Here is a 16,085-nt window from a genome sequence, read left to right on the forward strand (position 1 = left end):
TTCTTCTCAGCCCCAAGGAGCTTGGGAAATCTCTCCTTCCCTCCCTCCCTCTTGCTCTCTCCCTCATTCCCCTCCCCCTCTCTCTCCTGGTGGCAGGGGAGGTGAAAAATGGGCCATTTTTGCCTCCTGGAGCAACTATGTGCCTTGTTTTTCACACATACCCCACCTCAAGAAGCATTCTGCAGGGCACAAAACCCATTTTTTTGGCCTTCTGCACCAACCTGCACCTTGTTTTTCACCCCACCCCCCACTTCCAGAAGCATTCTGCAGGGCAAAAATAGGTAAAAATGGCTCATTTTTTGGCCAAAACTGGGCCTTTTTTGCCCATTTTTTGGCCTCCTGGTACATCTGTGTTCCCCATTTTTCACCTCACCTGCCTCCAGAATGTATCTACAGGCCAAAATTGTTGGCCTTACCTTTTAATTCCAGCCCACGGGGTTCGAGAAGGGAAGTGCAGCACTCGGCTGAAGGGTGGGCAGAGATTCTGAAAGGGGAGGATGCGGGGGAACCCTTACAGGGAAGGGCTGAGGAATTTGCTCAGTTTCTGTCAGACAAAATCACTCAGATTCAGACGGACCTTGACTCCACTTGAACAGTACCAGCGGAGATGCCGAGGGAGGGCCTTGATCAGATTTATTGGAATGAGTTCCAGCTTGTCACCCCTGAGGAAGTGGACAAGGCCATGGGAGCAATGAGTGCCTCCACCTGTTTACTGGACCCCTGCCCCTCCTGGTTGGTCTAGACCAGCAGGGAGGTAACACAAGGCTGGCTCCAGAGGAACACATCTCTGCAGGAGGGATCTTTCCCACAACCTTTGAAGGAAGCGGTAGTAAGACCCCCTCCTTAAGAAGCCTTCTCTGGACCCAGCTATCCTCAAAAACTATCATCCAGTCTCCAACCTCCCTTTTTGGGGGAAGGTTGTTGAGAAGGTGGTGGCCCTTCAGCTCCGACGGACCTTGGATGGAGCAGATTATCTAGACTCCTTTCAGTCCGGTTTCAGGCCTGGGTACTGACCGATGATCTCTGGCGGGCCAGGGATAGAGGACATTCCTCTATCCTGGTGCTCCTTGACCTCTCAGCGGCCTTCGATACCATCGACCATGGTATCCTTCTGCGACGACTGGAAGAGGTGGGAGTGGGAGCCACTGTTTTATAGTGGTTCTCCTCTTACCTCTCCGGCAGGTCGCAGTCGGTGTTGGTCGGAGGACAGAGGTCGACCCCTAGGCCCCTTAAATATGGGGTGCCGCAGGGCTTGGTCCTGTCCCCCTCCTATTTAATATCTACATGAAGCCACTGGGAGAGATCATTCGCTGGCACAGGATTGGGTGAATAAATCAATCTCTCAGCCAGTCTTGGCAGGCCCTGGTAGGAGCAAAAAGAGCCAGGACATGCACACAAACGTGGCAAAACTCCACTTTAATCCCCACAAATAGGCCGGAGCCTCAGAATGCAATGAGTAGGTAACAAGTTCCTTGTAAAGTCAGCCCTGGGAGCATCTGCCTCTCAGTGCCTTTTCAAGTCTCTGGGCCCCACCCCCTTTCGTCTGGCTACCCATGCCCTTTAGTAGCCACCATCCGGCATTGGGCAGTGTATGTCGAGCCGTCGATGCCCAACTGGTGGCAAAATCCTCGACATTCGAGATGGCCCAGCAGGTGGAAGATGGCTGCTGCGGAGGCCGCCAGGACTGATCCGCTGAGAGCTGGGTGGTGCGGCCTTATTGTTGGGAATAGTCCAGCAGCCGGCATGTGGCTGCTGCAGAAGGCCACTGGGACTAGTTAGCTGAGCAGCGCAGATCTGATGGCCATGCGGCATCATCAAAGGTAGGCCCACCACCAGTGACCTGCTGCCTCCTTGTTGCCTCAGGTATGGCAAGTCCTCAGGCCGAGGTTCAACAGGCAGCTCCCCTCTATCAGGAATCCACCTGGAAGACAGGAGACAGAGGTGTTAGATAAGGCTCTATGACAGTGATGGCGAACCTTTTGTGGCTCACATGCCAAAAACGGGGGGAGCACGGGTGGGCATGTGTGGGCGTGCCACACCCATAATGCTATGCGCACGACCCCAGCATGCATGCATGCACAACCAGTGCTCCCCCCCATTTTTTGCATGCTTTTTTTCACCTTCCCCAAGCTCCAGAGGCTTTATAGGAGCCTGGGGAGGGCTAAAACAGCCTCCCTCACCTTCCCAGAGACCCTCCAGAGGCTTCAGGAGCTTCCCTGAAGCCTCTGTAGTGTAAAAAACTGGCCCTATGGGCAAACCAGAAGTTTGGGAACAGACTTCTGGTTTTCTCGTAAGGCCGGTTTTAGCCATCCGGAGCCTTCAGGGGCCTTCAGGAGGATTCCCTGAAGGCTCCGGAGGACAAAAAACAACCCTATGAGCAAACCAGAAGTCACATCTGAAAATCATAGGCCGAAAATCAGCCGGCCACCACATACATGCGCTGGAGCTGACAGGGCAACGCTTTGCGTGCCCTCAGAAATGACTGCATGTTACCTGTGGCATGTGTGCCATAGGTTTGCCATCACGGTGATAGTGTGTGTTTGTATGCGTAATTGTATACATAAAATTTACCTATTTATAACTAATTTACAATATATTAGAAATACATATGATATATGGCATTTTTAAATCCCTAACTTTTTCATCGGTATTATATTAATTTATTCTTTTCATGTTATCTTTTGTACTTGTCTATATTTTTTCTTTAAACTGTCCAATTTTTTTGAAAAAGGAAACTGGCATGAGATTTTATGAAAGAATAGTGTCCGTGTGAGATATTTAAATTTATTTATTTGCTGTCACCAGACACTTACCTATAGAATTTTTGTAGACTACCTGTGAATCCTAGATCAAAGATTAGAAACCACTGACATAGGGTATGATAACAAGTATAGTAATTTGGGCCTTGAAATGTGCTAGCCTAAATTATAATTCCAAAAGTGTCTATGAGGTCTGCTGGCTGGGAATTCTGGGATTTGCTGTTCCACTTGAACTACATAAAAATGGAGAAGAAAAGAAGATCATATCTTCCAAAAGTGATCTGCTTATTGCCAAATTAATAAAACCTGCTTTCATAGCAACTGGATTTTACCACTAGTACAAACATTTGAATTTGGTTTATGTGAGAGTTGGCTACCTTTCCAGGATGTGCATTAGTGGATCGAGCACTACAACTTTTTTATGGTTGGCATTTCAAACACCAAGTCCACACGTTTGATCCAGTTGACCCGTATCTGAGACACCACATTAATGCTTTCCTTCTATATGAATGCAACCATTTCTGTCGTCATGAGGTATATTTCCTCATATTAGCATGTCCAATGTAAACTTCTAGCATTGTTAGTAAGTTAATATTGATGAATAAGGGAGTTGCTTAGTGAGGACAAGCTGTATAATGATTTTCTGCCTATTTTTCCATGTGAGTGAAGGATGGGCATAAAGGAAAAAATAGTGATAATAAACTTTTTAAATGTAATTGCTATTTTAAAAGATTAATGATAAATGCAATACAAATATTAAAAAAGAAACAGGGAAATACAGAAGAATAGTGAATGTGAAAGTAGAGAAAGAAAGTAGAGAAAGAAAAAACAGAAGAAAAGATTTTAAAGAAGTAGCTTCCAATCTTCTTGACTATGGCTATAAATGCATTTATATTTTACCTCTCTCTCTAAGGATACATCATAATTTCTATCTTCCATAAGCTTTCCTTTTTAATTGACCAGCTCATAAATCACAAGTTCTTTTTATTTTTTTAGAAAAAAAAATCCATAAAGGTTTTCCAATCACTAATAAATGTAATAGTTGATCTTTTCTAAGCCTGTAAGTTAATTTTGTCATCGTCCTTACTTTTATCATCTTCATCAACCATTCTTCTATTGTGGATATTTCAAAGTCTTTTCATTTTTGTGCATATAATAGTCTTGCAGCAGTGATAATACAGTGGTACCTTGGTATTCAATTGCTTTGAAATTCATCAAATTTGGTACTCAATGCAAAAGCTAGAACTTGTCTGTGTCAGCTGCCTTGGCTCTCTACATTATTCCTTACAGGAAAAATTTGTTTGCTACTCCTTGTTTTTAGTACTCAACACGCCTGCCAGAACCAATTAATGATGAGTACCAAGATACCACTAGATATAAAAATATTTATCTGTGGCTCTTTTTTAGTTGTCTGTCCATTAATCCCAACAAGAAGAGGTGATCTTATAATATGTTTCCCGGAAATATGACAGGGTCTTATTTTCTTTTGTCCCACGAAATATGGCCTTGGGTTTATTATCAGAGAGGGCTTATTGTTTTGGGGTTGCCGGGTGGCTGCTCCCTTGCATGTGGATTCCTGAAGAGCCGAGCACAGCCTCCTCAGGAGCGAAACAGCCATGTGGTAACAATGCTCACGAGCAGCCACACGGCAAATCCCCTCTCCAGCCGGGCAGAGTGCCATTCACTGACCTAGGGGGGCATCACTAAGGCGCCAAGTCATGTGGTGCTTTCCCCGACACCCAGCTCCTGCGGCTTGGCACATTCGGGATACCCCCTAGGTCAGGGCATATAGCTGTGCCCGGCTGGAGAGTGGGATTGCGCGAGCGCCTGTTCTGCCCCCAGCCTCACCAAGCCCTTGCGCAGCTCTCCTAGGGCACCGCCACTGGCCGCCACCACCCACTGCCACCACTTCCAAACTCCGAGCATAACTTCCAAACTCCAAAACTTGGGGACGAGTCTTCCAGCATCGGCCGCTCTAGGAGTGCTCTCTATGGTGGGCCGGCTGCTGGACAGAGAGTCTTCCAGCAACTGGCCCACCATAGAGAACACTCCTACAGTGGCCGATGCTGGAAGACTCGGCCCCGAGATTTGGAGTTTGGAAGTTATGCTTAGAGTGTGGCGGTGGCGGGCGGCGGTGGTCAGCGGCGGTGCCCAGGGAGAGCTGCTCGTTACCATGGTTACCTCATGGCTGCTTCGCCCCTGAGGCTGTGCCTGGCTCTTCGGGAGCCCGCTCACAAGGGAGCAGCCACCCGGCAACTCCCCCCTCCAGCTAGGCAGAACGCCACTCCCCAACCTAGTGGTATCCCAAAGGCGCCAAGCAGCGTGAGTGCCTTTCCCCCTCCCTCCCGGTTCCTGCGGCTTGGCACCTTCGGGATACCACTAGGTCAGTGAGCGGTGCTCTGCCTGGCCAGAGGGAGGGTTTATTTTCAGGGGTGGGCTTATATTTTTGCCCACGCGAAAAATATGGCAAGGAGTTAGTTTCGGGACAGGTCATATTTTCGGGAAAACACGGTATCTATGAGCAACTTCATTTTGGATGAATATGGTAAAATGTTGAATGTTTTTATATCTTAATATCCTTTTTTTTAAAAAAGTGTATCTCTCTCCCTTTCTGTTTTAACAGTGATTGGTACAAAGGGACTTACATGCCTAAAGGAAGAAAGGAAGGAAAATTAGAAGACGGCTAAAACACAGTCATGTCTTCTGTTTGGCACACTATTCCCCCTCTTCATGGGAACTACAAGAGGTTGGGTTTCCTTTTAATTTTCAGTGTAAGTGTATGTTGTAGTGCCTCTTTAATGTGCCCCACCACTTGCATCTGTGCCAGTGACATTATGAGTTGCACCAGCAGAAACCTCTCAAGGGTGCCATCAACTCTTTACAAGCACATAAAAAGACTGGATATGAGTCATAACAAAATTGGGATTTTGGATCAAGACTGGATACCCATGCTGCTTGAGAAGTTGAATACCCTCATCCTCAATCATAACAACATTTTTAGTATTTCTATTGGGAGCTTCTCAGTTGTTCCAAATGTCAAGTACCTAGACCTGTCATCCAACAATTTGAAGTCATTGGGCAGTCCTATATTTCAAGAACTGAGAATGCTGGAGGTTCTGTTGCTTTATAACAATCATATTGCACAAGTTGATTCTGCTGCTTTTGGAGGAATTCATATGCTGCAAAAACTGTATTTAAGTTACAACTCTCTCACACGCTTCCCAATTGAACTCTATACTGGGAAATACAAGCTCTCCGAACTTGTATTCTTAGATCTTTCTTATAATCAGATCCAGTCAATACCAGTTAATGGCATAAGACTAGTACCAGCCCGACACTTAAGTGGAATCTATCTTCATGGGAACCCATTTCATTGTGACTGCATACTTTATTCTATGCTGAACTTGTGGTACCTTCGACATTTTACTTCAGTGGAAAACTTCAAGACTGAATATACATGCAATAAAGATTCCCAAAAACTGCCTTTATTGCAGAACAATTATTTAAATTGTTCAGAAAGCACCATTAATGGTTCTTTCCATGCCTTTGGTTTTATTCAGGAAGCACAAATTGGTGAGCGAATTATAGTACCCTGTGATACCAAAATCAGTGATGCTGGGACTAGTTTTATTTGGATCAGACCAGATAATCAAGTATTAGAGCCAGGAAAGATAACTGAACAGTTCAAAGTATTTCATAATGGGAGCCTGGAAATAGATGATGCTCAGTATGAAGACGCTGGACTTTATTCCTGCATTGCAATGAATAAGAAAAGATTACTGAATGAAACAATTGAAGTAAGAATAAATGTCAGCAATTTTACAGTGGACAAATCTTACTCACATGAAACATTTAACACTGCTTTTACAACGCTTGCAGCTTGTGTAGCTAGTATTATTTTGGTACTTCTTTACCTCTACTTGACGCCCTGCCCTTGTAAGTGTAAATCAAAGAAAAGGAAAAGGCAATTAAACCAAAATAGCACATCTCATGCATCCATACTAACCTCCAACACACTCCTCAATCTTCCATTAGATGAGAAGAAAGCTAGCAGTGGCAAAAGGGTGGTGTTTCTTGAACCTGTGAAGGAACCTAAACCAGGTCAAAATGGGAAAATCAGAATATTTCCCAATGAGACTGTAATTACTGAAAGCATCCTGAAAACACCCCGAACAAAATCAGACTCGGTTTCTACAAACTCAGCATTCTCAGACATGCATTTCATGCCATCATCTTAAGTGTTCCTCCTGCACTAATGCCATAAATCCTATCAGCAGCAGCCACAGCTTTATCCAATATTGAAAGAAAAGTCATGGAAAACCTCTGATTTTTTTAAGAAAACGGAAATCTTGAAGGTTGAAATTAATTGCTGTTATCTTCTTGTTCCTTCTCAGTGGGAAGAACATGTGTTAATCTTACAACATTCAGGAGGAGCTCGTTGTTATATGACAGGAGTAGCAGAGTAAGATGGTATACCTTGTATTCTTTCTAATATTTCCTCTGAAATGAATTAGGAGGTAGCCTTATGAAGGAACTTATCTGATCATTGTCCTCATTCAGTGGAAGAAAGCTTACACAGTAGAAATCCCATTGGCTTTAGGCCCTAGGTGTTTCACTGTATAGAATCAGTGGGATTGTATTATCAGACTTTGAATCAAGTATGTCTTACAGTGTTTATAGAAGAACAAAATAGCCATTTATTCAATTTCTGTTCATTGCCTTGAGAAATATATTTATAAATAAATTTATATAATCCAGAGCATTCCCAAATAATGTTTAATGTTTAGATTTATTTCAAAACTGGACAGGGATAAGGGTTTTTTTTGTAATGAATTTTAAAATCTAGGAATGTAATGTATGGTAAATCTAGAAAGAGATAACCCCCCAAAATGATAACTTTTACAGAACTCATACTGACCAGAGATATGATTATTAAACCAATTAAGCCTTGAAGGTCTGTATTTCAGAAGGATATCACTTTAATCTTGTTAAGAAACCCATAGTCTAAAAGTATTTAAGAAGTACTATTTTTCCATCTACTGTATGGTGAGCAGAGAGGTGCACTATTGGAATGTCTGTCTTTACAGGTCTTAAAGGGATAAGAGCCATGATACTGTAGAAGTATATTCAGCCTATTTGTTTGGATTAAAATTTATGTATGTGTGTGTCTGGACTGAGCAGAAAATGTCTACAAAAAGAATGCATAGAATTAGTTTTGTAAAATTATTGAAATGTGCAATTAGATATTTTATATACGTTCCACTGCACTTTGACTATTTTTGATGACCTATTCAGAGCCATAATCCAAACTGTTGATCCCAAGATAAATGTTGCTTTCACATCAATGGCATGAATACCTAGACTTTACCTTCTGTAGAACCTAGAACTCCAGTTTGAATTTGATTTTTAGAGCTTTATTTGAAAAATTCAAACTAGTTAAGCTAATTCTGTTTGTCATTGTTTAATGTGTAACTATCAAAGCAACAATTCATGAAGCTTCCATCTTGTGACGTTTTGATATAAAATTGACATGTCATAATTTCAGGATGATCTATTCCATTAGAAAGCTGGAACTTTGTACAAGTCTGATATATTTTAGCATAGTTTTGTGTTAATAAATGAAATACGAAAAACAATAAGTTATTTGCAAATATTACTTATTTTGCATAGCATTGTTTGTCCCATTTGGGTTTCTGTCAAATTAGTAGACTGCAGTAACATGCAACATAGATTACAATTTCTTGGTTTTCTCCGCTCGCTGTCAGCTGCAACCTTCAATCAGAATAGAGCTGGAAGGTCTTTAATCCAGTCCCCTGCTCAAACAGGAGACCCTATACAATTTCAAATAGATGGCTGTCTACTCTTTTCTTAAAAATCTCCAGTCATGAACCACCTACAACTTCTGAAGGCAAGCTGTTCCACTGGTTAATTGTCCTTACTGTTAGGATGTTGTTGCTTCTCTCCTTGATTAGTTGTTGCTTCTCTCCTTGATTAGTTTCCATCCATTGTTTCTTGTCTTGCCTTCTAGTGCTTTGGAAAATATTTTGATCCTCTTCTTTGTGGCAGCCCCTCAAATACTGGAATACTGCTATCATGTCACCCCTAGTCCTTCTTTTCTCTAGACTGGCCATACCCAATTCCTGCATCTGTTCTTATATGTTTTTGTCTTCAGGCTCATAATTATCATAGTTGCTTTCTTTGCACCTTTTCCAAAGTCTCAACCTCTTTTTGAAATGCGGTGACCAAAACTAGGAGGTGTGGTCTTACTAAGGGTTTATAAAGTGGTACTAATACTTCAAGTGATTTTGATTCTATGCCTTTGTTTATACAACCAAGGATTGTATTAGCTTTTGTGGCTGCTGCTGCACCTGCTGGCTCATGTTTAAGTGATTGTTCACTAGGATTCCAAGAACTGTGGTGGCACAGTGGTTAGAATGTAGTACTGCAGACTACTTCTCCTGATCAGTGGCTGCCAGCAGTTTGGCAGTTCAGGTCTCACCAGCTGAAGGTTGACTCAGCCTTCCATCCTTCTGAGGTTGGTAAAATGAGGACCCAGATTGTTAGGGGCAATATGCTGACTCTGTAAACCACTTAGAGAGGGCTGTAAAGCACTGTGAAGTGGTATATGTCTAAGTGCTATTGCTAGTGCTATCCCTCTCACAGTTACTGTTTTTGAGCCAGGTTATGCCTCTAGTTTGGTTTTTCCTGCCTAGGTGTAAAAACTTGCTTTTCTCCACATTAAATTACATGTTATTGGATTGGGCCCATTGTTCAAGTCTTTGTTCATTCTGAACCTTTGCTTTCCTGACCTCATCTTTGCAGATTTGGGCTATTTGCTGATATTCTGCCTTAGTTATGTGTCCCATTTTCCATTTTTTGTACTTATCCTTTTTGTCTTTCAGTTTATCAGAGAGATCTTTGTGCAACCATGCTGGTTTCTTCTTGGGTTTCTTGTTTTTCTTTTTTAGTGGTATTGTGTTGGACTGGGATTTTATGATAATATTTTTCAGTTTCCCATGCTTCTTGAGTTATTTTCTCCTTTAGGATTTTTATCCATGGATTTTTTTCTTAGTCTTCCTCTGAGTTTGTTAAAATCAGCTGTTTTAAAGTATGACAGTAATTGGATTATATTCTATTGCTTGTGTTTGCATTATATTGAATTCCAGAATGATATAGTCACTGACGCAATTTCATCTCCCTCTAAAAAAACAACAACAACCCAGCAGCTCTGCTCTGCTGGGAAACTTGATCATTGCCTCGGACTTGCAACATCTGGTAAAACAAATAAGTACTTTTCCAACAACCTGTAAAATCCAAGGCATTGTGCTTTCATAAAGGAGGAAAATGATGGTGATGGCAAAGTCTGGAGCAGGAGTCCTGGAGTGAGGAGGAGTGCTGGAGGAGTAACAACTCACTAAAAAAAACCTTGGTCCAACTGGCCCGGCTTGTAGCACCTCATAAGGGCCCCTTTTCCAGGGTTGCAGGAGAAGACGGTCAATGGTTTTGAAGGTGGAAGTGCACTCTACGCCCCAATGGCAGATAAAGTGGCGGAACCATCTTCTAGGAGAAAGGAAACTGATTACAAACTTCCACTGCCTTGTGGCTATTGGAAAAGGCTTCAGGAGTCAGCCTCTAGGCAAGAGCCGGAGTTCTGGAAGCAGTTCGTGACTGTGTACAACCATGTTCTGGTAACTCCTGCGACACAGCTGGAACCAATCGTATTGGCTCTGCCATTCCACTGGACTATTTCAGTGACGTGGAGAGTGGGGATCTGCTGCTTGGGTAACAGTCTATCCTTCATATCAATCTACCCAGGCCTCGTGCTCTGGAGAGGACACTCCAACTTTGCATACACCATTAAAACAATATGGAAAGGGGCAGTTACTGGTTATAAGTCTTTGCTTGATTGGCGTAGAGTGTGACGCCAGGGGCCACTTTCCACAGGAGAGGTCGCCCGCTACCGCCCGCCTTATGCTGGCCAGCCCCCAACCAGTAAGGTGCTTCCTCACCATGGTCTATTACCTCACAGGGTGTATATGGAGTTTAGGGTCAAAACCGACAAACAGATTGATAACTTTGCACCATGCAACAACCATAAGAAAACTTCAGCCCTAAAGTTGGGCACTTGGAATGTTCAGACAATGACTCCCGGCCTTTCTGATGATTTGCAAGAAATAGGTCACATACGTAAGACAGCTGTCATTGACATGAAGCTGAGACTGCAAATGGACATCATTGCCCTTCAAGAGACGAGGCTGTCAGACTCAGGATCTGTTAAGGATCTGTTGAGAAACTTTTTGTTTCTCAAATGAGATTAGGGAATATGGGGTTGACTTTGCGGTCAGAAACACCCTACTAGGACTCATTACTCCACCTGCTGCAGGAAGTGAACGAATTCTCTCCTTGCAGCTCCTCTCATCAGCAGGGCTGGTTACTCTTATTAGTGCATATGCACCGACATTATCCTTTTCAGTAGAATCTAAAGACAAATTCTATGACCATCTGGCTGCTACTATCAAGAAAATCCCTGAGAAAGAACCACTGTTTATCCTTGGCGATTTTAATGCCAGAGTTGGAGATGATTATAGTTCTTGGCCTACTTGTTTAGGTCAGATTGGCGTAGGGAAGATGAGTGAAAATGGCTAACACCTGCTGGAATTTTGCTGCTACTATGGTCTTTGCGTTAGAAATACATTCTTTAAAACAAAGCCTCAATACAGAGTCCCTTGGAGACATCCAAGATTGGAGCACTGGAACCAGCTCGACTTGATTCTTACCAGACGCTCTAACGTTCCCAGTAGTATAATCACACGCAGCTATCAGGGTGCTGATACAGACCACTCCTTGGTGTGCAGCAGAATAAAACTGCAAACAAAGAGACTGTATCACTCGAAGAAGGAAGGAAAGCCACGAATCGATAACAGCAAGACCCGCAATCAGGGCAAAGTGCAGGAATTTGCACAAGCACTGGTGGAAACTCTTCCAGGCTCAGCTGAAGCAAATGCATCTGAAAGATGGGAATATTTCAAGAATGCTGTTTATAACACTGCCTTGTCAGTATTTGGAAGGAGAACAGAAAGAAAGCAGATTGGTTTGAAGCCCATTCGGGGCAGCTGATGCCAGCCATCGAGGAAAAAAGGAGAGCACTTATTGCATATAAAACCTGTTCCAGTGAGCTCAATCTACAGGTTCTGCGAGCTGCTCATAGCAAAGTCCAACAGGCCATCAGGAGATATGCTAATGATTATTGGCTGCAGCTTTGCTCTCAGATCCAGACAGCAGCTGACAAAGGCGACCTCAAGGGGATGTATGATGGCATCAAGCAGGCCTTAATTCCAACACAGAAGAAATCTGCCCCTCTGAAGTCTGCTACAGGTGAGGTTATCCAGGACTGAACACAGCAGATGGCACACTGGGTGCAGCACTACTCTGAGTTATATTCCAGAGAAAATGTGATAACTGAAGAAGCATTAAATAACATTGAGTTATGTTGCCTGTCTTGGAGGATCTTGACAATGAACCAATCTTAGAAGAGCTAAATGTGGCCCTGGATTCCCTTGCCTCAGGCAAGGCACCTGGAAAAGATAACATCCCTGCCGAAGTTCTGAAGTGCTGCAAAGAGAACATCCCCACTGAACTGCATGAAATATTCTGTCTTTGTTGGAGGGAAGGTAGAGTACTGCAGGACATAAAGGATGCAAATATTGTCACATTGTATAAGAACAAAGGAGACAGGGGTGACTGTAATTACTACCGCGGATCTCTCTTCTTAGTGTTGTGGGGAAGCTGCTTGCCCATGTCATACTGAAGAGGTTCCAGGTGCTTGCAGAGAGTGTCTATCCAGAATCACAGTGTTGATTCCGAGCCAACAGGTCCACAACTGACATGGTATTTTCCCTTAGACAGCTGCAGGAGAAATGCAGGGAACAAAGACAGCCACTTTTCATAGCCTTCATAGATCTTACGAAGGCTTTTGACTTGCTTAGTAGAGACAGCCTTTATAAAATTCTCCCCAAGATTGGATGTCCACCTCAGCTCCTCAACATCATCAGGTCCTTTCATGAGGAAATGAAGGGCAGTGTAGATTTGATGGCTTAACATCAGATTCTTTTGACATTCGAAGTGGAGTGAATGCTGCTTCTTTGTGCTGCGTGCTTTCCAGATGGAACTTAGAGGAAAGTGACAACTCATAGCTGTTAAATTGCACAAGAGACGCTTTCTCTCCCAGTAAGAGCAGCAGCGGAGAGAAGCAGCTGTGGTCCCTGGAGCATCTCAGTGAGCGACCAAGCCTCGGCAAGGGACTGCTGCAAGATCTCTGCTGCAGCACTTTAGGTAAGAACTGCCAGTAGTTTGAGGCCAGAGAGGGGTGGTGGCATGCGGGTGGAGGCCTGAGATAAGGCTGGAGCTGGGGAATGGCATGTTTCCTGACCTGCCCAAGGCAGGCAGTGAGTGGGCAGAGGCTCCGGGGCAAGGCTGGAGCTGGGTAATGGTGTGTTCCCTGACCTGCCTGAGGTGGGCAGAGGCTCCTGGGCAAGACTGGAGCCAGGGAATGGTATGTTCCCCAATTCGGCTGAGGAGGGCGGTGAGTGTGTGGAGGCTCCAGGGCAAGGCCAGAGCTCTGGAATGGTGTGTCTATCAGCTCCATGGGGCTCTGGCGGCTCAGGGCTGCCATAGCGAGAGGGAATGCAGTGGGAACACTACAAATTGCTTGGGAGTCTCCTCTGATGCTGGCAGCCATTTTGGAAAGCCTCAACCCGACAGCATGTAGCGGACGGCGTGGCGGATATCAGTCAGCTGGGAGGTGGCCAGGATACCGAGCGCTGCCTTTGCAATCAGAATGAAGACAGCTAGGAGGCAGTCTGGTGGCTGCTAACTCATGCAGTGTTAGGAACTGTGGAGGACTGACTCCGGCAGCTTTACCACCCCAGATATCAACATGCAGGAGGTGCTGTGAGCGTTGGATGCTTGTGGGGGGGGATGAGCTTCCAGGTTATAGGTGGCGCAGCTGGGGAAATTGGAGCCAAGGGGGTTTCATTTGGAGAGAGTCTTATTGGAGTCACAGGAGTGTAATTTGAATAAAGCTTTATAAGGTGGTGGGGAGCACAGAGCAGTAGCTCTAACAATTTTCCTTCATTTGTATTTGCAACTTGGTGGTCAATTCAGGCGGGCATGGATTAAACAGAGTTTTGATCGTCATTACTGTTCAGAATCTCTGCTGGCCATCCAGAACCTGACAATGTCCCTGGGTCCTGACCTAAGGCGAAGGGTGAGCGGGGAGCATGCTGACCTTTGGTGAGCAGAGCAGGTGAGGCACGGAAATTAGCTGGATGGTCTGGACCGTGTGGAAAAGGGAAGTTAATATATAAGGCAGGGCAGGGTGGGCAAGGCTAGCCAATGGTCAATTTTACCGGTTCTCCAAACTGCACAAAATCATAACAAGCTGTTCGCCCGAACCGGTCCAAACCAACTGAATCCCACCCCTGGCCTTGGGTATGTTTCTTATATCTCCTACATTGTAACTGGGATTTTCATCCTTTCATCATTGGAAATAGGTTCTAAAGGTCATAAAGAATCCCCCTCTCCCAATCTTAATTTAAAGTCCTTTTGATGGCAGAGGGCGAGAGGAGGCCGTTGCAGCCAAAAACAGAGGCTGGGAGGGCCATGTGTATCTTCCCAAAGCTCCTTTTTTGTTGGTAAAGGCACTGTGGGCTGGTTCTTTGCTTTTTCTAGGGCAGCCCTGCGGGCCATATCGAAATACCCGGCAGGCCGGATCTGGGCCCCGGGCCTTGAGTTTGACACCCCTGGTGTAGATGTATAGATGAAAACAACTTTTAAGAAGTTTTCTATCAAAATATTGATAATGTATTGTTACTTTTCCTTGCAGGTAAGCCATAAGTCTATTCTCCTTAGTCCCACATCTCCAGAATTTGAAAACCTCCATGATGATGATCACAACAGCACAATAAAAAACCTGCTTTCTCCATGTGTGAATGTTGACACATGTACAGATATGTTGTATGAGAACTTCAGTAACACTGCCACAACCATCAGCTTGTCTTTTATTTTTAATTATTCTTACAAATATTGCTGTCTACTATATCTGTTCTGAAATATGAAAGAATGTTAACTGGTCTCTCTTGGTCTACACTTGATAAAGTTGTGGCTATCTTAGTTTTACTATTCAATTATTGTTGATATCCTAGTTTTTTTTCCTTTTGTACAAAGCCTTGAAGCCCTTACTTGCTACTATGTAAGTTCAGGGACATTCAGTCCTTACAGAAATGATTTAGAATGTCCAAACCTAAAATGCTGTTTCTCTGTAGTTAATGTAAATTAAATTATGTCCTCTTAAGCAAAGGAGAAGCAGAGCAGTTTACCCTGCTGAGAACTTGTATTTGTAAGAGTTATATGTGCAATAGGGCAGTTTACAAATCTATGGTAAATATAAGTCTAAAGCTGTCTATACCTTTACATTCCATGTGACTTTCCTGTCGTCTTGGTTCAACAATAAAGTATCTTGAAACAAATATTCGAATCCCTGTGTCTTTGATTTTGTAAGTGACCAATTAATAACCAATTAAATTAAAAATGAAATGAAGTAAAATGAACCTTTAATAATTATGTACTGCTTTATTCCTTTTGTTCTGTGCATATTTATTCATTTGACTATGAATGAATAGGGAGAAGCAAAACTTCTACAAAACATTCTGCAACTGACATCACACATTGTGCTAAGCCATGGTTTAATCATAGTTTGCTCAACCATGCGTTACTGCATAACCCCTATTAGCTGAGATCAGAAATGCTAAGACAACACAAGATACATTACCGAATAGCATAATATACTGTATGTAATGGATATGATCAAAGTATAGTGTATAAGACCTCTAAGAGTATATTAGGTCACCATTTTATCTTCAAAAGTTTCAAATGTGCAGAAGAAAGAACCAGTTTTGCTCTATTGCAATGAATGTTTAATGTCAACAAAGTGATTTTAACTAATTTGGTGTAATGGTCAGCATTAACCATCTATTCTGGCTTTCCATGAGAATTGTAAATAAAGCAAGATAACAGATCAATGTGGCCAAAATAGTAGATAAACATACTAAGCATAGCCTTGGCAATAAAGTCAGTGTTCTTGGTTGAAGTCTCTTTAAAGAGACTTCATAGTCAGTAGTCATGATAGGATTTCTACTTCAAATCTATTTTAAAGATAACAGCATAATGAAATATAACACAAAAGATTTACCTGGTCTAAAAAAACTGAGCAAAAAGAACAACAATTTTCTGACAAGATAAGTTGTTCAGTATTCATAATTTAAAATA

General features: G+C 43.2%; 1 protein-coding gene across 4 annotated transcripts in view; it reads left to right on the plus strand.

Moving 5' to 3' along the window:
* The window catches only part of LOC106544854 (amphoterin-induced protein 2-like), a 36,473-nt gene extending 21,187 nt beyond the window's left edge, over nucleotides 1-15,286 (plus strand). Inside the window, exons 2-5 of one of the 4 annotated variants that reach the window (XR_015695250.1) lie at nucleotides 5,383-5,505; nucleotides 12,922-13,091; nucleotides 13,923-14,064; nucleotides 14,644-15,286. Coding sequence is in view for 1 of the 4 variants with exons in the window: in XM_087703110.1 (XP_087559236.1) it covers nucleotides 5,456-6,997 (1,542 nt within the window). In the remaining 3 variants the exon portion in view is untranslated. Of the gene's footprint in view, nucleotides 1-5,382; nucleotides 8,728-12,921; nucleotides 13,092-13,922; nucleotides 14,065-14,643 lie in introns of those variants that run through there. The other 3 variants (XR_001313265.2, XR_015695251.1, XM_087703110.1) reach the window with 3 other exon arrangements.
* The last annotated feature ends 799 nt before the right edge of the window (nucleotides 15,287-16,085 follow it).

The sequence above is a fragment of the Thamnophis sirtalis genome, unplaced genomic scaffold, assembly GCF_051295495.1.
Source record: "Thamnophis sirtalis isolate CommonGarterSnake01/CBP01778 unplaced genomic scaffold, rThaSir2_p1.2 scaffold_22, whole genome shotgun sequence".
NCBI classification, from domain to species: Eukaryota; Metazoa; Chordata; class Lepidosauria; order Squamata; family Natricidae; genus Thamnophis; species Thamnophis sirtalis.